Source organism: Amaranthus tricolor, chromosome 6 (assembly GCF_026212465.1).
Source record: "Amaranthus tricolor cultivar Red isolate AtriRed21 chromosome 6, ASM2621246v1, whole genome shotgun sequence".
Lineage (NCBI taxonomy): Eukaryota > Viridiplantae > Streptophyta > Magnoliopsida > Caryophyllales > Amaranthaceae > Amaranthus > Amaranthus tricolor.
Window position 1 is genome coordinate 9,254,783 of NC_080052.1, and position 15,362 is coordinate 9,270,144.

General features: G+C 31.2%; 2 protein-coding genes across 2 annotated transcripts; both read right to left on the reverse strand.

Moving 5' to 3' along the window:
• Positions 1–669: 669 nt before the first annotated feature.
• Positions 670–5,398, reverse strand: LOC130815530 (uncharacterized). Its single transcript, XM_057682020.1, has 5 exons — positions 5,371–5,398; positions 4,328–4,401; positions 3,897–3,973; positions 2,665–2,755; positions 670–1,173 (listed from the first exon to the last, which is right to left on the reverse strand). Exons 1-5 carry the CDS (start codon positions 5,396–5,398, stop codon positions 670–672), a joined length of 774 nt encoding a protein of 257 aa, XP_057538003.1.
• Positions 5,399–5,707: 309 nt separating this feature from the next.
• LOC130816021 (protein SRG1-like) lies at positions 5,708–8,529 on the reverse strand. Its single transcript, XM_057682589.1, has 4 exons — positions 8,053–8,529; positions 7,005–7,252; positions 6,453–6,780; positions 5,708–6,362 (listed from the first exon to the last, which is right to left on the reverse strand). Exons 1-4 carry the CDS (start codon positions 8,287–8,289, stop codon positions 6,120–6,122), a joined length of 1,056 nt encoding a protein of 351 aa, XP_057538572.1. The 5' UTR covers positions 8,290–8,529; the 3' UTR covers positions 5,708–6,119.
• Positions 8,530–15,362: the final 6,833 nt, after the last annotated feature.

The window sequence follows — 15,362 nt, forward strand, 5'->3', positions numbered from 1 at the left end:
ATTGTGTAGTTTACCAAGATGCAAGAACCTTTTCATTGAATGGTCCTAGAGATAACATGAGTTAGTAGTGAAAAGCACGTGCATAACAGTATCAATAGTTAATTTGCTGACCGAAATAAGGTTGAAATGGATCTCTGGAACGAGAAGCACATTTTTGAGAATTAATCCTTCTTTCAAACGCACATCACTAATTTTCTTGACAACCATTTTATTACCATCTAGTACGGTAATACTATGGCCATTGCCTCCAATGTCTCTAAGATCCTGGAATAATTGAATAGTGTTGCACATATGATCTGTTGCTCCACTATCAATTATCCAATGAATATCATCATAAAAAGAAGCTTGCATAAATTACCTGCTTAGTTAGCTTAAGCATCATCAATAGAAATTTCTTTTTCATTCATGGTTTATTTCTTGCTAAGGAGCATAAGAAGAGTATTGTATTGAGCAGGTGTAAAGCCAGAATGGTCTGCTGCCATGTGTGTTGTATTGTCTTCAAAATTAGCACTATTTGCAACAAATTTCTTGTTAGGAAGCGATTTGATCTTGAAGCACCGTTCAATAGAGTGACCGGAAATTTTGCAGTGATCACAAAAGTAACTATTTCTTTTACCTCCATTAAATGAATGAGAGCTATTTCTCTTACCTCCATCAAAGTAACTCATTTTACTGATTTCTTTGTCTTTGTTCTTGCATAAGTAGCCTATAAATTTGAGAAGGATTAGGAAGCTCTTCCATCATCAGAATATTAGTTCTAATTTGACTATAATGCTCATCCAATTTCATCAAGAAGTTGATGATTCTTCGATTTTCCTGCTGCTTCAAGTTACTTTTTGCTGTGTCACATTTGCATCCATTACAAGAATATATTGACAGAGGATCTACATTATCAAGTTCATCCCAAAGTGCTTTTGCCTTAGTAAAATATTCTGCAATACTTGATCTAGACTGAGTAAGTGAAGCTAAATCTTCTTGAATGTGATAGAGATGTGTAGAGGAAGACTGTCCAAATCTGTCCTCAAGATTGATCCAAACATCCCTAGCAGTGTTATAATACATCACACTTTTAGCAACTCTTCTTTCTAAAAAAGTCATGTTCCAACTTATCACCATTGTGTTACACCTCTCCCATGCTTTAAGATCAAGTGAATTATCTTCTGGTTTTGACAACTACCATCAACAAATGCCATTTTGTTCTTGAAAAAAGGCCAATAATAATTCACCTTTTCCAATCTGCAAATTCGGTTCCATTAAAAAGCACTGTGACAAGTTTTAAAGTAGAGTGATCGGACGGATGTATATAATATACACTACCAGGATTTTGAGTTTGATCAAATGAAATCTGTGTAGTAAAATTCATATTTGTAGAAGTGCTTTATTTTTGAGAAGCCATGATAAAACCAGAAACTAACAAAAAAAACGAAGAAAAAGAAAGAAAAAAAATAAAAAAAATTCAAGAAGATCAAAGAAAAAAAAAACAATTCGTTACTCTGATGAACACACGAACAGGAAGAAGAAGCAAGGGATCTCAATCCCGCTCTGATACCATGATAAAGTTTAGGATGAAGATTAAACTTCAAACATTGATTTAGTAAACATTCAATAGAAAACCCAAAACAAAAACATATTCATTGAGAGAGAAAAGAGAGTTTACAATTCCATATTAAAAAAAAGAAAGATGGAAAAGACAAGACTAAAGCAACCTTTATATAAAAATAGGTAGCTGTACAAAGGCCTACAACAGAAAGTTGTTAGAGTTGTGAGACATGGCATGAGCATGGATTAGATACACTACAACAACATGACTTATGATGGACCTTAGCATATATATCATTAACATGTATTGAGTGTATGTTATGAATGCATTGAAGGAGAGGCGTAAACAAAGTATAATGATGTGTATAATGAGGCATGACGAATGTTCTTAATGAGGAAGTGCAAATGTCAAATATTGGCTGATGTGCTCGAACAAGGCAACATGGGTGTGCCACTTGCCTTGAACGAGGCAGTAGTTTAGAAGCAAACTAAAGGTGCTGAAGACGAGTGCTCAAACAAGCACTATAGCCGCTCAAACGAGCTCCCAACAGAATACTGATATTGAGTTCAAGAAGCTTCTACTCGAACGAGCACAATGTAGGCTCAAATGAGCAAACCTTTTAGTGGCTTTGATTCTCTTTGTGCTAAACGTTTTGGTATACTGCAACAATATTGTCCTTTTAATTTGTGGCTTTTCATATGTATCTTATTAATGTAATTAGTCCTTATAAATAGGAGGCACATATGCTCATTGTAATCAACCACAAAAATTCTAACCCCTAAGCCTAAACACATAGGATTTGATTCTTCTCTTCTATTCTCTATTGTAATTCTCCATTGTAAGAGCTCTTTGAACTCCATTGTTATAATATAATCAAGGATACTACACAGCTCTCAGGACGTAACCTACACTTTATTCCTACATACATTATCATTTCATTGGAAGATTAATTTGATCATCAAGCTGATATTAGAGTTTAAGTTTCATACTTTAGACTCTAATTTAGCTCCCATTTCAAAAAAGAACACAAGATGATTTATGAGATATATTGGATATCTTTCCCTTAAACAAAGTTATATGTCAATAATTAATCAACACTACATTACTGTAACAGCCCGTCTTACCGTTGACAGAGTAAACAGGGTCTTCACGAGAATTACTTCCCAAGAAAACTCAAATCTTAATTCCAAAACTTGTGCAAATGAGTCTTTAGTTCTAAATCATAGCTAAATCAACTAATTCTCAATCCAAACATCTATCTAATTCATAAAGTAATTATAAAAGTCTCTATAAAAGTCCAACATAACCAATACAGTCTAAACTAATATACAATTATCAAAGCCTAATACAAAACTACAAAATTCTAACGTGCTTAGCTCAATGTAACATCCTTGGAACTCTAATCAACTCCGCTAACCCATCGTTTCCGACCAGTTCTGATATGTAAACAAACTAAAAGTTAGAAACAGCAGAGGATCAGATTAAATTGAATGAGAAGTAATAATCCAAAACAACAAAGCATAGTAATTCAAAACAAAGGTAAAGCAACATCAGTTTCCTAAATCTATGTGCGCACTGGGAGTCTAGTTTGAGAGGTGCCCCATAGCTCTAAGGCTATGTCGCTCTCGAGTGAAGCTAGTCAATATCTAAATGACATCTCGCCTCAAAAATAGGGAGTAGGGGACAATGTCCTACCACTTCAACGACCAGCTCGTAAGCCCGATCCATTGACCCATATAACAATATCATCATAAGTCGTCACAACATTTGTCTCAACAGTTTTTAATTTCAAAAGAGCTTTAATAAAATTATTTTCAAGAAAAGTAGTCTGGCCAGACCCCTTTAAGGGACTGTTACTACTCACCAAAGACGCTTCAAGGAGCTAAGTCTGGTTCTCCGCGATCACTAAAAAGGTTCCTTAATGATATCGCCTCCTGAAGCATAACAAATCACAACATCACGAAAGAGCATTTGATGTTAAACTACTAACCTACAACTTATTACATCTCCTCCTATGTCTATAGATCAAACCAAAAGTCTACTCTAGCAAACCTAATTATTAATGAATGATGCACGTTCTAACTCAAACCTCTAATATGTCATCAAGATATTATAATTGTGATCCAGACTAATTCATATTCCTTTAAAGATTACTATCTCTAAAATTCTCTTAATATTTCCAATTAACCACAATATATGCATTCATAACCACAATCCAAGTCCAATAATCTCTTCCTTAATGTCAAACTATTCGCTTAAATAAAACAATGATTTTCGTGAGGCTCTCCTAATCCATTCAAGAAACAACAATTATTCAATACATTCACCAATATCAATAATTCTCAATGACATGTACAGTATCTCTTTGAATTTGTATCCACCAATCATCATGATAATATTACATATACCCAACTCCATTTCATTCCTCCTTGGCTATCAAATTAACAAACATAGACTATTAAACCTATTACCAATATTCAAAAAACTACTGTCAAATCCAAAAACATTAAACTAATCAAGACTAAGTCATTAGAATAATCTACTACTAAAATTATAATCCACACTTAAATTCTCATCATCACATAACTCACAATAGTAACATATTTTTCATAAGTTTCTCAATTAAGAACTCATCTAATTAACTCATAAATTTCCAAGATTCATCAAAATTTAGGGTTTAATACATGATAAAAGAATATGCAAGTGAAAATATGCCAATGAAATAATTTTATATGAACAAGAGCATAAAGAGTAAGGAAAAGCAAAAAGGAATTAAGAAGGATTTACCTTCTGTTTGACAGCATCAAGGAACGAACAAAAAATCAGATTCGAAAATAAATTTCCGGCTTGAACCTCAATGCCTAATCAATTAGAACCAAATCTCATTTGTTTTCCCCCATTCGGCAGAATTTTAAGGTCTTGAAAAGGGGAATTTGACCGCTGCTTTATGAATTCTCCTTCAATGGAGAAAAATAACCACAAAATGTTCATGTTACTTGAAAATCCAATGAAAGATGGGCTAGGGTCCGATTCTTGAGAGGAAAATCAGAAGAATGAGAGAAGAATGGAGTAAAATAACACATAGAAAATGAAGGATTCCAACCTTAATTTTGTTTACACCAATAATCAATCAAGAAGAATAGCACACTCATGGAGTTTTGGTTCACTCGAAAATAATGGCAAGGAGATGAAGCTTGCAATGAATCTTGTGAGTACTCAAGGTAGGAGATGAATGAAATTTAGTTTTCCCTAAATTTCGATTATCAGGAGAAGGAAGGGTTTAATCTGCTTTCCTTTTTGGGTCTCTGGTTCGAAGGTGAAGAAGGAAAGATTAGATTGTTTGCCTTATTCTTTTGAGTGACAAAAAAAAAATAAGGGCTTAGTTTATGGACCAAAATGAAAAGGAAAGGAGAGAAAGGATTAAATTGAGGATCTTTATATTATGTATATCTATTAGCACGTACACCCAATCATTCTCGAATTAATAATTCTCTTAATTCACTTATTTTAAATTATTAATTTTTTAAATGTTGCATTCTACCCAATTTAAAATGAACTTCGTCTTCGAAGTTAAATCAAATCTCAAGTATCCAGCTAACATTCATATCGTAAAGTCATGTTACCCAATTACTCATACTCTGTGCACAATAAGAATTTATATTACACGACTCACTATGTGAACCATCCAAACTTTGAGGCCTAGCTTGGTAAGACCTATTCCTATTCCGAAATCTTACGAGTCTACCCTACTAAGAATAAAGTTCGTCCTCGAACTTAACCCTCTAAGACTGAGGAGATGCAATAGTTATAAACGGTAAACATAGAAATACCTGCGTAAACAATTAGGGATAATCGCATGTTATGGCATCTTTTGCTTCCCACGTGGCTTCTTCGGTGACGTGATTAGACCATAATACTTTCACAAGCGCTACACTACCCGACGTGTATTATCACGGAAACACGAGGTGCACATACTTCATAACAATCAATTTTTTATTTATTACTTTCTAAACAATTCTTTCACCTCTCTAACAATCAAATTCCTTTAATCATTTATCTAACAAATTTTGTTTTCCAATTTTGACTTTTATTTACCGTCTTAAATTAAATATTTACGCTCAATCCAAGCGAATCCTTAACAATGAATATTCTTTGAGTTCAAGGCTTGATTGATCGATTTATGACCATGATTATGTGTTCTGACTCGTGGTTGTGGCTATCGTTGTGGCTGTTATTCAGGCTTAATTATTAATCTTTTGTATTGAGTATCGACTTCATATTGTTGAGATCAAGACTTTATTATGTGAAATTGTTGTTGTCCTGCAATGTCAAGTATTCATTTTGATTATACTCTGGTGCACTCTTACTGTATCATTATGTGGACCATGAAAAAGGGACCATATATGTATATATCAGTATTCAGTAATTAAGTACCAGACACTGACATGAAGGGAGATCATTTTGCTATATAAACTTCAAAGTGTGATAATAAAACATGTCGAATTCGTTTCGATGATCCATAAGGACTTAAACACTTTATAACACGATTTAGCAGGTTTAACCTGAAGAGAATTAGACACTAAAGCTTCAATGCTTCGATTGTCCTACGACCTTTAGCATAGTTCTCAAAGAACATCCGTCTAAATTCATGAATGTCGAACCTCTTGAACAGTTGTGGCTTGTGATCACCGATCAATTCACTAACTGGTCCGATTATTTTGCTGTCTTCTGGTGTGCAGAATGCAGCCACTGATATCCTGTCTTTTGCGTCGTTTGTTACCACCCGATGCATCACACTCTTAAACACTCCGTTTGTCATCACCTGTAACGTACAACACATATCAGTCATGAATGCTATATGGTATTAGTTACTAATACTTTAATGTTGAGCAAAATTCGAGAATATAATTACCTCTCCTAAGTCTCCAAAGTTAACAAACAGGGCACCTGGGATGACGGGGACCTTGTGCCAGACATCGTCTTTTAGAACTTCAAGACCTTGAACCCCATTCTCGGGTAAGAGAAATGCTAATGTCGCGCCATCAGAATGTGGTTTAACCCCAAGAACGCGTTCAGGACATGGGCAACGAGGATAAAGGCTAAACCTGCCGGTTATTAGTCCATTTTTCCCTTGATGTTTAAGGAAACAATCTTCTTCTAAGTTCAACGACCTTGCCATTGCCTTATATAAAGGCTCCAACATGTTTGTTAACTTCATTGAATATTCTTGGATCATTCCCCTGCGAAATTTACATTTCATTCATGATTTGTTGGCCATTGCCTTATACAAACACTATATAACAAGACTCGCATAAAAGGAGAGTTGATTGCACACAATCCGATGAGATTCCATCCTAAAACCAATCGGTAATAGGAGGAGTAGCCTATCAAAGTTATATGTTAGTCAATCTCTCTCTAATTCTTCGATGTGGGATTACATGTGAGTTATTTTTCCAACATATACCTGAATTTTTCGGGCTTAGTTGGCCAGAATTTGAGCTGACGCTTTTCCTCGGGGTAAAGTGTAACAAATAGCCTATCATTCCAATTGATAGTTTGATTTCCTGCATATATTGCATCACTTCCATAACCTTGGAATATGTCATTTGCTGCAGAGCATTTCAGCTTTTCTTCCAAAGGAAGTTCAAAGAATTGCTTGGAAACTTCAATCATCTCTCCTAAGAATGAGCTTTCCATCCCATGATTTATAACCTAATGAGCACATCATCATTTTGCATCATTAATCTCGTAATCTGGTTCTGGGATTGTGCAAAGTGTCCGTCCGTACAAGACCCCTAGTTAAGGGTTTGAAATATTAGTTAACATTACTTTTGATTTAGATTAGTTACTTGCCCCGATTTGCAAAAAATAAATAAATAGGGCCAAATTTAAAAGACATTATGTAGTTTTGTTCCACCCCTACTTGTGATTTTCCTAATGTTTTATCTTATGATTGAAGTCATCATTTGCATACAAATACAACTGTATGAATAAGATGATCAACAGTTCATCATCACAAACAACAGTTGAAAACTTAAAACCCAAAATGAATGTTGTTTAATTTTACAAAGTTTCAAATCTAGTCATGCAAGTAACTAAAAGGTAATCAATTGACAAATTCCTTTGAAAATACTTGACCCACATCACTACAAATAAAATAGTAAGCTATGGATAATGCTTAGTGTGTAGGTAATTCTCCTAGTACGATATGTTTTCGAAGAGAGTGAACCTTATCAATTGGATATGCAAGTTAATGCCCATTACCCATGAATTTGTGGACCCTAAGCCCATGAGAGCCCCGTAAGTGTGTCCACACAAATTAGCCTACGAGGTAAGTGTATGAAGAATTGTCACGGCCTAATAAATTCAACCAAACGTTTTAATATTGTTGAAGTCTTATAAGGTTATTGTAGATTTCTCATCACGCCCCATACACAAGAGTCATTTGCACTACAAGGATGAGATAGAACTCGTAAATGGACCAATTCAATTAAAAGTTTAAACTTACATACCTGAAAGCATCCCCATTCGGAAAGAGCTGATCGGAGCTTTGCGAGCTCGGTTGAAGAGGAAGAGAGGAGAGAAAAATCAATGAGCAAAGCATCCTTCCATAAATCAGGTGCATCAATAGCTTGAGGGAAACCATTTTTGTGCAGGTATTGTTCTGGTATTTCATTGCTATTTTTAGCAATCTCTTGAACTAGTTTTGATGATAATTCCTTTTTAGGTAAGGGAATTGGTTCTGCCATTGAAGCACTAAGATCAGCTTAAGGTTGGGTAGTTTTTATTTTCTGGGTGTTGTGTGTATTATCGAAGTTATTGATATATTTAGTTGGGTGGTCTATTTATTAAAGCTTAATTAATAACAGCAGGTAAGGCAATAATAAAGATGGGCTTGTTTTTATATGAATATTAATATTAATATTAAATTCATCTTTGCTATATCCAAGCATTAGATTGAGCTGGCTTTCCCTTCATTTATGTGTTTACACTTTTGACTTTGGTTTCTTCTTGTCATCATCTTTATATATATATATATATATATATATATATATATATATATATATATATATATATATATATATATATATATATATATATATATATATTATAATACAGAAAATCTTGTGTCATGTGGCATTCATATACAATACAATTTACCACTTAAAAATTTCTCTTTAATACCGAAACTCTTAAAGGAATTATCAATTACTAACATCATCAATTTTAAGCCTTTTCATTTCATATGTATTCTTCTTTGCATTGAAACTCTTAAATATTAATTAAAGCTTTTCAATTCTTCTACATTATCAAGTGCAACTTTTCCTCTTTCCTCCTTTTGACATTCCTTTGCATTTGTTCTTTGGCATTTAAACTACTAATAATTATATTAATTATCCACCAAAAACTGTAAATGCTTTCACTGGATTATACATAGTAAGTATATGTTTGCAAATGGAAACTCTTAGCCTTCATAAATATAATTTATCTTTCTTTGTAAAGTCACACGTATGCTAGAAAATTCTTTGCCTTCTACATTTAATTATATTGAGGATGAATAGACAAAATTTAAAGCTTTTTGTCAGTGTTATATGTATAGCTTGCTTTATTTATATGATTGGATTTCAAAGTCTTCATTTAGTGAATCCCACAAACTTAAGAAAGAGTAGATGACGTTTTTAGAGTTGAGTTTATTGATTATTTACATTAGTATGAAAATGGAGATAAAATCGAAGAAAGATATAATGGTGGATATTGGGTTTTTTTTTCGTTGTTATGTGAATATGCAATTTTATCTGGGAAATTATAAGAGTGTAGATGTGGGATAAAATAAGGTTTATGAATTGTGAACAAATATTAAATGAGTTGAATGGAAATGAAATGGAAGCAAAGAAAAAGAAGATATTGATGAAGATGATGTTTTGTTTTCATGTTGACATGTTGTGTAGTTATAAATGTTATAATAATCAAATACATGTTGTTATTATGATGATCAAGCTTAGTATACATATGAGTAACTTATGTTTTAAGTATCACTTCTTTTCAAGGGTTAGTAATATATTGTGATTAAAAATATTAGTATTAGATTATTTGATAAACTTAACCCAAATTGACGTTATTTTGTATTATAATTAGTTGATAATTTAATAATTTTATGTTTTGGGGTTATGTTAAAATTTTATAGATATAATTGTTCAAAATAATATTTGTATTAATCTAAAAAAAAGGCCTATATTAATATTATAGATTTTTCATAAAATACTTCGATAATCACGTGCGCAGCACGGGTAAATAACTAGTAAACATAAAATTTAATTACTATTCATTGTACGTATTACCCATAACCAAATTTGCATGATTTGAAGTGTCCAAAAATATACTCGACTCGGAGTTATGTATCTAAGTGTCTAATTATAAGTTATTTTAGAAAAAAAATAAATGTTTTGTTGTGTTTAAAATTTATATCTATATTTGAATATTAAGGATTCAAAATGAAAATTTAAGGTAAAATAAAAAGTCCCACTAACCAAAATAAATAAGTGTGATTATATTGTTAGAATATATAACATATTTTAGCCTTAATTATTAAATTGAATTAATTTTTTAATATACGTGAGCAATTATGTGTTTTTTTTATGAACGTAGAACCCCATTTGTAATTTGTGTCACTAGAAACTTCTTTTGTTGTTGCAACGATAAAGTTTTACTTTTACTCATCCAATTTTAAATGTCCAAACTTCTCTATAATTAATGTATACCTTTTTGTTTTTTTTTTTTTTATTTTTAATTTGCACAAGAAATTAAACAAGCTTTAAATACATATTCAGAGAACATGGCTTTCTGCAAAGATTGCAATTTCTTGAGAATAATTAGTATTAGAGTTTGAAAAGTAGTTTTGTCATCTTTCAACTTATTACAACCAGATATGGAGTAACATTCACCTTTTCGTCATCAAATAAGATTGCCATTTTGGGCATGAATATGCATGTTTTAAGTACACCATTTTTCTGTCGATCACAAAACACATCCAATGTACTTAACAAAACCAGCAGTTTATTGTCCTTTATCTTATAATAAATATTCCTTTATCTAATTCCTCCGTTCTAAAATATTTTTTATATTTCGCTTATTCATATTATTTATCGTTTAAGTTTATTTTATATATTACAGTTAATATATAAGAAAAAATTTAATCAGGTAGTTTAATCGTATACTTTTACTTTATTAATTTTTTATAATTTTTTAATTTAAATAATTTAATATATAAATAATTAAAATAAATCTTTAAATTGCGTAAAACAAGTATAATAAACTGGAAAAAATATCATATTAATGAAAGTAATGTTAGTAATACGGTAATGATAGTAATACAATTGTTATTGAGTTAATATCGTAAGCATAAGATATTTCTTTAAACCAAACTATTTTTATTTATTAGTAGAAAGTTTGTGAAAACTAATGTAATGCAACTAATTGGAGACTTATACTACCTTTATTTTTAAAGTTAAGAAAATATTACTAATTAGGGTAGTTATCTTTTTGTCCCTTCCATCATATCGAGTTAAAATATAAAAAAAGTCAACGACAAGAAGTAGGAATATTTTGTAAATTGTGAGTTGTGACATTACTGTAGCTTTTGTTATTGATTGTTTTGTGCCTGTAAATGTTTCAGGTTTTGAGTACATCTGTACATGCTTGCATTATTAGAATGTACTATTCTTTACTGTAAATCACACTGCTTTAATTTAAACTGAATATTTAAAAATGTTCAAAAAAAATAAGACTTCTCCTTAAATAAGTTAATCCTTAATCATTAATCAATAAACAACACATATGTAATATGTAGATGTAGATGGTTATCCAAGGTTATGACGTCTCCAACTAATTAGTTTTTAATTAAGTTATTTAAGAGGTCCAACTTGCTCATGTTATTTTTAATGTGCTCTTACCAAATTTTTTTAGTCTTACCACGACGTATTATCTTTGTATCAACCATGATACTTTTCACCCTTCTCACAAGCAGTCGGTGGGATTCTTTAGCACTATGGTCGTCAATTAGCATGTGCAAGACAATCTACCGCACAGGGCCTCATTATCAATGCGGCCCTAAAAATATATATCATTTTACTTATTTGATTTATTAGTTCAATTACCGCGAATACATATATGCTATTTCACACGAGAGTAACTAAGTAATAAAGAGCTATATATTATTATTGTAATCAATGGAGAGATTTTATCATATACTAGTATTTTGATTTTTTTTTCTTTGAATTGTGAGTGTTTATAACATAAATTTAGGATAAGACCTCAACATTTAAAATATGACCCTGCTTAGCACAAGTTTAAACCATCTAAATCTATTTACATCATATTCGCATAGATGGAAGCAACCCATTACCTATCTATCAAAACCCGATTTTTAATTTTATCCATCATGGTTCGTTTACATCCACATTAATAATGCTTACTTCGTTTCTAATATTCTTTCTATTTAAAATATATCTAGTAATAAGAGAAAGTAATAGTAAAGAAAATGATTTAATTACGTGTAATTGTTAAGTAGATTAAATAATGATTACTTTTACTTGAAATCATAAAAATGAGTAAAAAGATTCACTAAAAAGAATGAGGGGTTTTAAAGGGGGTTGGTTCCATTAATATATGAAAGAAATGAATCAAATCATACGGCTTAAAATGTAATTATATAATGTTCTTGTAATAAGTGATTTTTTTAAAATATCTCAATGGAAAAGCTAAGATTCAAAATAAAAATAACTTTGTGAAGTGTCGATTTGGGAAAAATTAGAAGGAATCATAAAGAACGGAAAGTGTAGAAGTAGAGATATATTTTGAATGTTACACACAACTAAATTCAATTTAATACAAAAAACGATTCGTTAATTTGGTTTTTTGAAAGCTAAGGAAACGAAATTTGATCTAATAAATCTATTGAAACTAAGATAAAACCATATGTATCCAAAACACATTAGCACCGGTAAACCCAAATTAATAAATCTACGATCTACATTTCAAATCATGTTTCTGTATATTAGGCCGTGACAATTAATGCATCACATAATCTCATCGTGATCCATTCTTGTGGACACGGTACATTCGTGGGCTCGGGGCTACAAACCACACGAGTCAAGAGAGTTGAATTGCACATACAGTAGATGAGGTTCATTGTTTTCCGAAACCATATGGTAGTAGGAGGATTAGCTCATCCAATATATATGCAAGTCAACTACTCATTATTTTATCGATGTGAGATCTTGTCTCACATTGAAGTATTTCCAACAGTGTACCATTTCCATATATAAGAAACGCTTGTGGTAGAGTTAACATTTTACTTTCGCAATTGAACGGCTTAATTTAGTTATTTGTATAATTTTCAAACTAACTAAAGGAAAATTTACTATGATTAATATAATTTTATCTTTTTTCTACAGTATTCTTCACTATTTATTGATCATTAATAAAAATACTTATTTTTCTGGTATGTCCCTCAAAGAATACTTACTATGCGCATTTTTAGGTTGTTAAAGAATAAGAATGAAGGAGTGACACTAAGCTGAAAGTAAGGGAGTGGCAGTAAGGAGTAGCCAACGAAGCAAACATATTGATCTGCAAAAATGGCAACATATATGAATATGAATAATATTACATGTGCATTAAATATTTGCACTAACTAACACATGCTTTTCTTTACTTCTATCCACTGCCATTCTTTGCTTCTGTTTCCATCAACAATTCTTGATATTACTACATTGAACCTGGAAGATTTTAATGTGCCTCAATATGCACGTTATTTATTTTGATTTTTTTTTATCTATCACTTTGTCCTTGTTTTTATCAATGAAAATTACATGTTTATCTGATTTTTACTTCTTTCATTCCATATTAATTGCAATATTAGGCAAAATAACACTATTTATTCATCACTCTTAATTTATGATTAGTTTTTAATCTATAAGCTAAAACATAGTCAAGTAACAATTCTGTTTGATTCGTCTTATTGCAAAGATTATTAATATCAAATTTTTATAATTTTTTATTATACATAATTAAAGATATTAAGGATAGAATTAGTACATTGAACAGCGAGAAAAAGCAAATTATAAGTAAATTGAAACGGAGAATGTATTTTTTTAAAACTTATTTTGTTAAGTACTATATGATAAAAATATAACATTTATGGAGTCTTAATTGTCGTTTTAAATATTTAATGAAAATTGTTCTTTCATAAGGTATAAAGTCAAGATTGTCATGGATTTAAATCTTATCCACCCTTACTTTTAGTTCAAAGAAGTCTCATATGGTATGATATGGCATGATAGAATATAAGATACCTTCGACTGTACACCATGAACATCAAATTTTTACTTGAGATGATCCCTGAACACTTCACAAAGGCAAAAACAAGTATACAATGTTGAACCTTAAACTTGGCTCTTCATTCACATATGAAGTACATAGTACTTGACTAGTTATATTCTATAAGATAAACCTTTTAATAATAAGAAGCAACCATAGAAGATTAAATGATTTTTGGATGTAAACAAAAGTTCAAGTTTCGCCTTGGAGTTTGATTGAAGAATTATCTCCTGCCAAGAGACTTTCTTCACAACATGCAAGTGTTAGGGCAAGATTAGAGAGAATAATCTCCTTCTTATGCATGAGGACATGTTTGACATTCCTCCAAGAATTAGAACTTGCATCTTATGAAGATCACATTCTATTGTTATTTAAGTTGCTGCTCACTAAAAATTCTTAGAACTTGCATCTTTTGACATGTACTTATCTTCTAGACTACCCCAAACGATTTTAGCAAAATCTTAAAATTGATAAATATCAAAAAGAGAAGCATTTATATCAGTATGAATATGTCCTCGTTAAATTAAGTCATCATTTTCCCATTTGTTAGAGCACTCTCAATCGTGCATAAAAAAATCTCTCTCTACACTTACCCTTTCATCCACATCATCTTTTATGTGGAAACTTTTGTTATTCTAAGTTTATTCCATTCATGATGGAAAATAAGTTTTCTCACTACTTTTGCTCCTATTTTATATTTTATCTCACCTTATTTTCTCTCTCATCTCTATTTTCTAATTTCTTAAATAAATCTTTTTTTCCATATACATATTAACAATCACATTTTTTATTAATAATTCATAAAATATTATTATGACAAAAAATTATTAATTAAGAAATAAATTATCTGGTTAATAATTATTTTGCGTTAATTTAATACAAATGATGAATATACAAATTAGTCAAACCTTATATTATTCCTATAAAACACAAATACGTATAAAAAAACATTGGTTCAAGTAAAGTTTAACAAAGCTTCCAAGACTTGAACAAACGAAGAAAGGAATCCAAGGCTGCCTACTGACCATCTGCTCTTTCGAGGCACTTAATGCTCGTTTAAGCAGTCTCATACAACACCTTCTGATTTCTGATTTGTGCACTGCTCGTTCGAGCATTTCTGTGCTCGTTCGAGCATCGCTCTTCACCACATTCTGTCTACGTCTGATTACTGTGCTCGGTCAAGTCATGGACTAATCTTCAAGTGCCTCGTTCAAGGCATCTTTAGAAGAACAAAAGACCTTTGCAATTCTTCAATAAATCATTCATCATACTCCACAATTATTGTATTTAAGTCACACCTTAATTCCCTCATATCTTCAAGAATTAATTAATACACTTAAACACCATCATCAATCATACACTAAATTAAATACTTAATTTACCCATCAATCCATCTATAGGATTCCATCTCTATGCACATACTAATGCTTATAATTTATTTGGT

Bases quoted from the DNA above. Each gene is read 5' to 3' on its own strand.
- LOC130815530 (XM_057682020.1), bottom strand. From the start codon at position 5,398: ATGCGATTATCCCTAATTGTTTACGCAG. The intron at 4,402-5,370 runs GTATTTCTATGT...CTAATTGATTAG, and splicing joins ATCCCTAATTGTTTACGCAG to GCATTGAGGTTCAAGCCGGA. The intron at 2,756-3,896 runs GTACATGTCATT...GCTATGATTTAG, and splicing joins TACAAATTCAAAGAGATACT to AACTAAAGACTCATTTGCAC.
- LOC130816021 (XM_057682589.1), bottom strand. From the start codon at position 8,289: ATGGCAGAACCAATTCCCTTACCTAAAAAGGAATTATCATCAAAACTA. The intron at 7,253-8,052 runs GTATGTAAGTTT...TGTGCTCATTAG, and splicing joins CCGAATGGGGATGCTTTCAG to GTTATAAATCATGGGATGGA. The intron at 6,363-6,452 runs GTAATTATATTC...TGTACGTTACAG, and splicing joins ACTTTGGAGACTTAGGAGAG to GTGATGACAAACGGAGTGTT.